General features: G+C 47.4%; 1 protein-coding gene across 1 annotated transcript; it reads left to right on the forward strand.

The window, feature by feature from the left end:
* Nucleotides 1-3,254: 3,254 nt before the first annotated feature.
* On the forward strand, nucleotides 3,255-5,951 carry LOC125545103 (calcium-dependent protein kinase 2). The gene is made up of 8 exons (XM_048708969.1): nucleotides 3,255-4,044; nucleotides 4,157-4,300; nucleotides 4,390-4,542; nucleotides 4,624-4,739; nucleotides 4,813-4,980; nucleotides 5,053-5,180; nucleotides 5,268-5,367; nucleotides 5,468-5,951. The coding sequence occupies exons 1-8, from the start codon at nucleotides 3,393-3,395 to the stop codon at nucleotides 5,561-5,563; spliced, it is 1,557 nt and encodes a 518-aa protein (XP_048564926.1). The 5' UTR covers nucleotides 3,255-3,392; the 3' UTR covers nucleotides 5,564-5,951.
* Nucleotides 5,952-6,576: the final 625 nt, after the last annotated feature.

Consider the following 6,576-nt stretch of genomic DNA (forward strand, 5'->3'; position numbering starts at 1 on the left):
CACCGAGCATTAAAAAATGTTATGAAATGTAAAAATTTGCTCATGCAACTTTTATGGAGTATTTGTACCATTGAATTTCTTTCTTGTAATTTATATAATTTTGACACATTTGAAAATATATAAAATGTCCGCTTAATTATAATTTTTTTTGTACCATTCAAAATATTGTTCACAACATTTAAAAAAAAATGTATGCTTTAAAAAGTATGTTTGTGACATTTTTAGAAAATGTTCATAAGTACTCCCTCCGTTTCTAAGTATAAGCCCTTTTAGAGATTTCAACACGGATTACATACGGATGTGTATAGACATATTTTAGAGTGTGGATTCACTTATTTTGCTCCTTACGTACTCTATATTGAAATCTCTAAAAGGTCTTATATTTAGGAACGGAGGGAGTATAGTGTAAATTTTTTGTTGCGCTGTTTATAAAAATTATTCATTCCATATCAAAACACAGTACTTTTCAGCAAATATTCAGATTTCATAAAAGGGTTACGCGTTGCCCCTTGCACGTAACAAATAATTTGGCAAATTGCGGTTGGATTTCACACCATCTGATTTGTTTCTAGCGCTAGTGGAAACGGATCAAATGCCAAGTACCTCGCGCTCGCTCTTCCACTCTGGTTCAGTTTGGATTTCTTTTTCTTCCCAAACGAAGGGGGCTGTCATTGTGTCAACATCGTGCAACTAGTGGGGTGCAACAAGGGACGGAAGAGGATCGGTGGAAGTCAGTGGTGGTGTGGGGGGAGGCGCAGGGCAAACGTTGGATGCATGTCCGGTGAGCCCTGCCAGCACCGCCACTCACACAACACAAGAGACAGACTATGAGCGGTGGCAAAAATTTCAGGTCTGCAGGTACTAGTGCAGAACATTAATTAGCTAGAAAGAGTGCACGGATCAGTTGGATTTAGAAAGGGATTGAGTCACTTTGCATTTTTCTAGCTTACATGGAAGAGAGTCTCCCAGCAAATAAGATAGTTTGAGAAGAAAACTTTGACAGGAATGAATCATATCAGTCTGTCAGCAAAGGCAACTAACCCAACACGGTGTAATAGTAGGATCGCGTTTTATCTTTCTTGCATTATGAAACATCAGGACAACTCATTCTCTTGTCCTGATTGGACTGATGGTAGGGCAAAATGGACTGTAACATCAGGACAACACATTATCTCTTGTCCTGATTAGACTCATGGTAGAGCCAAATGGACTGTAGCATCAGGACAACTCATCATCAAGATATTGTTAATGCAATGTCACTCAGTATGGTAAAGAGTAGAATGCAACGTATGAGGTCTCATGGATGAGAAGAATTTCTTGCAAATTATTTTGCAACAAACATGGCATTTAAATTCCTCCGTTCGAGGATGTTGATATTTCTGATGGACAACTTATTATCTTGTCCTGATTAGACTCATGGTAGAACCAAATAGACTGTAACACCGGGACACCTCATTATCAAGATACTGTTAATGCAATGTCACTTGTTAGTACGATAAAGAGTAGAATGCAACATATGAGGTCTCATGGATGAGAAGAATTTCTTTCAAATTATTTTGCAACAAACATGGCATTGAAATTCCTCCGTTCAAGGATGTTGATGTTCCTGATGGAAGATCACACCGGTGTTATCAAGTACAGACAAACGATGATCGTTATAGAAGAGAAGTATATCTTGGTATCATCGATCAAATCATTCAAAAGCTTGACAATCGGTTTGATGAGGTTGGGACATGTTGTTTTAATTTCCTTGTTTGTACATATTATTTTAATTAATGGAAAATACCATAGAACAATCGTTCTATGGTCTCGGGACAAAAAAATAATTGGCTTGATGAGGTTAATATGGGTTTGATTATTTGTATGTCCTCTTTATGATGCACTCAAGTTAATGAGACTTCCGTATTCTACCCCATGGACATATGAAGCACGGATTTGATAATGCTTGAATTTCAACTCGCCAACTTTATTGATGATATGAGACAAGATCATAGAGTTAGATGTGTAAGTAATACATTGGTGAGCTCTCTATTATGCTTGTTGAAACAAAAAAGAATGATCTTTATGATTTGGTCTACTTACTCATCAAGTAGGTATTGATCTTACCGGTGGCGACAACGAGTGTTGAAAGAGTATTTTCTGCAATGAATCTAGTGAAAAATAAGTTGATAACTACCACGAGTGATGATCCCTCGAACTACTTCTTAGTGAAATTTATTTAAACGAGGTGTGCTTTTGAAAGTAAGTGAAGATAACATAGTTTCTTTTTTGAGGATAAGATGAGATAGTTGAAACTTTCATGCAATGCAAAAATGGAGAGTTACCTAGTGTTGTAATTTTCTATGTGTGCACCTTTCACGTAAGACTATTTATTTTGTAATTTTGCAAAATCGGAATATTTCCTGAACACTAATTTGTGAGATTTGATCGATTTTTTTTATGTTATTTTTTTCTTATGTTACATGACAATTGGATTAGGTAGATTTACTTTTTTATTCCTAGGTCAGCCACTGTCCCAAACAAAACACAATACTTTTCGAAACCCAAATCATAAGTAGCTACCGACAGGTATGAGCACATGGCAAATCGATCGTTTTTATGACAATTCTAATGAAGCAAGGTTGACAAGTTAGTTGACACACACTGCAATTTTCTGTCAAAAAATAAACTGAAGCACGAAGTTGCCGTGCCTGCCAACTAAAGTTGCCATCCTGACGTCACTAAACTTACTATCGAAAACGTTTGATTTGCCATGTGCTAGTACCTGACGTTCGGGCGTTATCAGATTCCTTGGTAAAAGCCTTACGTGTTCGTGTCCATCCACTGCCTCGGGCTATAGCGAAAACGGATCAAATGCCAAGTGCGTTGCCGCTTACTTTTGGTTCACTTTGCCCTTCCTGCATCCTCCCCCCTAACTGAAAGGGGTTGAGATCGTGTCAGCGTGTGCAACCAGTGGGGCGCAGCGCAGCGACGGGATCGGATCGGAGGTGCACAACAGCTGATCATTAGCCAGAAAAGAGCGCACGAATCAGTTGGACTTGGAAAGTGCTCGAGTCCCCCAGCATTTTCCTAGCCAGCTTTCGTCAACCCGCGCACGCACGCACGAGCAGGACGAGAGTCTCCCAGTTTTCTCCTCTCCTCTCCTCTCAAGGAAGGAACGAAGAAGAAAAAGATAGGACACGAAGGCATTTGGTTCCAAAACGGGGAAGAAAGGCTACAACAAACACAAGGAGAAGGAGGGGAGCGGGCGGGGAGGCCGTTGCGTTTCCCGCTATTTCCTCCTTGCCCACCGCTCCCTATACAGCCTCCGCGGCGGCTGCGTCGCCTTCCCCCCGTGAGGCTCCGCATCCCCCGCATTCTTGACCTCCCCGGCGCCCACCCGCCGGCTCGCCATGGGCAACTGCTGCGCGGGATCCGGGGATGCGGAGCCCGCCGCCGGCGCCGACCCCTCCACGCGCCGCGCCGGCGCCTCCGTGCAGGCCGGCGGCGCCTCGCCCTCCTCCGCGCCCGCCCAGAACAAGCCGCCGGCCGCCATCGGCCCCGTGCTCGGCCGCCCCATGGAGGACGTGCGCAGCATCTACACCGTCGGCAAGGAGCTCGGCCGCGGCCAGTTCGGGGTCACCAGCCTCTGCACGCACAAGGCCACCGGCCAGAAGTTCGCCTGCAAGACCATCGCCAAGCGCAAGCTGTCCACCAAGGAGGACGTGGAGGACGTGCGGCGCGAGGTGCAGATCATGTACCACCTCGCCGGCCAGCCCAACATCGTGGAGCTCAAGGGCGCCTACGAGGACAAGCAGTCCGTGCACCTCGTCATGGAGCTCTGCGCCGGCGGCGAGCTCTTCGACCGGATCATCGCCAAGGGCAAGTACACGGAGCGCGCCGCCGCGGCCCTGCTCCGCACCATCGTCGAGATCATCCACACCTGCCACTCCCTCGGCGTCATCCACCGCGACCTCAAGCCCGAGAACTTCCTCCTGCTCAGCAAGGAGGAGGACGCGCCGCTCAAGGCCACCGACTTCGGGCTATCCGTCTTCTACAAGCAAGGCACGCACGCATGCATTTATCTTCTTCTTCTTTCCCGTCCAAGCAAAATAGCAAATGAAACCGCTTCGTTTCGTTGCTCAAGAAAGAATTCTGGCGCCATTGTTGGCTGCAGGGGAGGTGTTCAAGGACATCGTGGGCAGCGCCTACTACATCGCGCCGGAGGTCCTGAAGCGGAACTACGGGCCGGAGGCGGACATCTGGAGCGTCGGCGTCATCCTCTACATCCTTCTCTGCGGTGTCCCTCCCTTCTGGGCAGGCGAGTCATCTTCTAATCTACAGTAATTAACCCCCCCTAATAACAGTCTAATCGAAACGCATCACTGAGACTTAATTTTGTTGTACCAGAATCGGAGCACGGCATCTTCAATTCCATCCTGAGGGGGCAGATCGACTTCAGCAGCGACCCATGGCCACGCATTTCGTCCGGCGCCAAGGACCTCGTTAGAAAGATGCTCAACTCTGACCCCAAGAAGAGGATATCTGCCTACGATGTCCTCAGTGCGTGCACATCTCTTTGCATTTCACGTACCCCGAGTTCAGAATTCTGATCCAACGATATGCTATTGTTTTGGTGTTCAGACCATCCTTGGATCAAGGAAGACGGAGAGGCGCCTGACACGCCGCTGGACAACGCCGTCATGAACAGGCTCAAGCAGTTCAAGGCTATGAACCAGTTCAAGAAAGCTGCGCTAAGGGTCTGTCCATGCATGGTTCTGAATAATTATTCAGGAACCTCCATTTCTCATGTTCTGAACGGATGGTATGCAGGTCATCGCCGGATGCCTGTCGGAGGAAGAGATCAGGGGGCTCAAGGAGATGTTCAAGAGCATGGACTCGGACAACAGCGGCACCATCACCGTCGACGAGCTCCGGAAGGGCCTGGGGAAACAGGGGACCAAGCTCACGGAGGCCGAAGTGGAGCAGCTTATGGAAGCCGTAAGTCTCTCTATCTACATTAATTACTAGGTCCATGGAGATAGCGGCCCGTTTTGAGCTTTGCTGGTCCAGGCCGACGCCGACGGGAGCGGGACGATCGACTACGATGAGTTCATCACGGCGACGATGCACATGAACAGGATGGACCGGGAAGAGCACCTCTACACCGCCTTCCAGTACTTCGACAAGGACAACAGCGGGTACGTAACCTGACAAGTTCACATTCTCTCCTCATCGACAGACATGAACTCACTCATTCTTGGCCTTTCCATGGCTGCCGCATGCAGCTACATTTCCAAGGAGGAGCTCGAGCAGGCCCTTCGGGAGAAGGGGCTTCTGGACGGCAGAGACATGAGCGAAATCGTGTCGGAAGTCGACGCCGACAACGTAATTAACGAGTGTATTCTTTGTTGATGGTGGATGGATGCGTGCGTGCGTGCGTTGCGTTGGCCAAATGATGGTCTGAAAGCTCGCCGTGGCTGTGCAGGACGGGAGGATCGACTACAGCGAGTTCGTGGCGATGATGAGGAAAGGGGCCCCCGAGGGGGCCAACCCCAAGAAGCGGCGCGACGTCGTGCTATAGGGGACGGCGGCTTGGTCGAGGAAGCCGGCGGTCGATCCGCAACAGAACAGCAAGCGATCGAGCGTGCGTGCGAGGCAGCTCGCGACGACGACGACGACGACGATAACGAGCTCATGTACATTTTTCACAGAAGAGGTCGAGTAGCAAATGTTCATATATATACCGTGGGATTGGGAGTCGAAAATGTTGGTACGCTGTCGGGCACGTATCTTCTTCTCTGGTTCTGCTGGTTCCCTTGACTGCCAGGGGAATTAGTTTAGTATGTACTGTATACATCAGTTGAGTAAGTTGGACATTTTTGAGCCTGAATTTGTACGCGGTTTCAGCCTTGAAAATGTGCAGGTATGTAACTTGAGTGAAGTAACGAGCGTGTTGTTGATGTGTCTCTCGCGTGCTTCCAAACTCTCTATGGCTCGTGGAACAGCATGAAGTACAACTGTACAAGCAGGCAGCTTATTTACATGTAGAACAGGAAGGCAGAATCAAGATCAATGGCTCAGCGGCAAGTGGCCTCAACGAACTCTGCTCATGAGTGCATGCCTGTCTGCTCCGCTCTTCTGCGGGCCGAGCTAGCCATGAAGTACGCGTGCAAAAGATAAGGCTCAACATGAGTCCGACTTCAAATCAAATTAACAAAGCCATAGCACATAATAGGTGCATACAACTTGCATAGTAGGACCACGAACACAAATATATTGATAAAAATATAAATGGATTAGATCTAAAATCATGGCACTCAGGCCCTAGTGATAAGCATTAATCATATCAAAGTCATAGCAATATCAATCTCAAAACATAGTGAATACTAGGGATCAAGCCCTAACAAAACCAACTTGATTACATGATAAATCTCATCCAATCCATCACTGTTCAGCAAGCCTACGAAAGAATTACTCATTCCCGGCGGTGAGCATCATGAAATTGGTGATGGAGAATGGTTGATGATTACGACGATGAAAGATCCCCCCTCTCCGGATCTCCGAACGGACTTCAGATCTGGCCTCCCGATGAAG

This window comes from Triticum urartu, chromosome 3 (assembly GCF_003073215.2).
Source record: "Triticum urartu cultivar G1812 chromosome 3, Tu2.1, whole genome shotgun sequence".
In the NCBI taxonomy this organism is placed as follows: domain Eukaryota; kingdom Viridiplantae; phylum Streptophyta; class Magnoliopsida; order Poales; family Poaceae; genus Triticum; species Triticum urartu.

Coding starts and splice junctions, on each gene's coding strand:
- LOC125545103 (XM_048708969.1), top strand. CDS start 3,393: ATGGGCAACTGCTGCGCGGGATCCGGGGATGCGGAGCCCGCCGCCGGC. Junction 4,981..5,052: donor TGGAGCAGCTTATGGAAGCC/GTAAGTCTCTCT, acceptor TTGCTGGTCCAG/GCCGACGCCGACGGGAGCGG. Junction 5,368..5,467: donor CGGAAGTCGACGCCGACAAC/GTAATTAACGAG, acceptor GTGGCTGTGCAG/GACGGGAGGATCGACTACAG.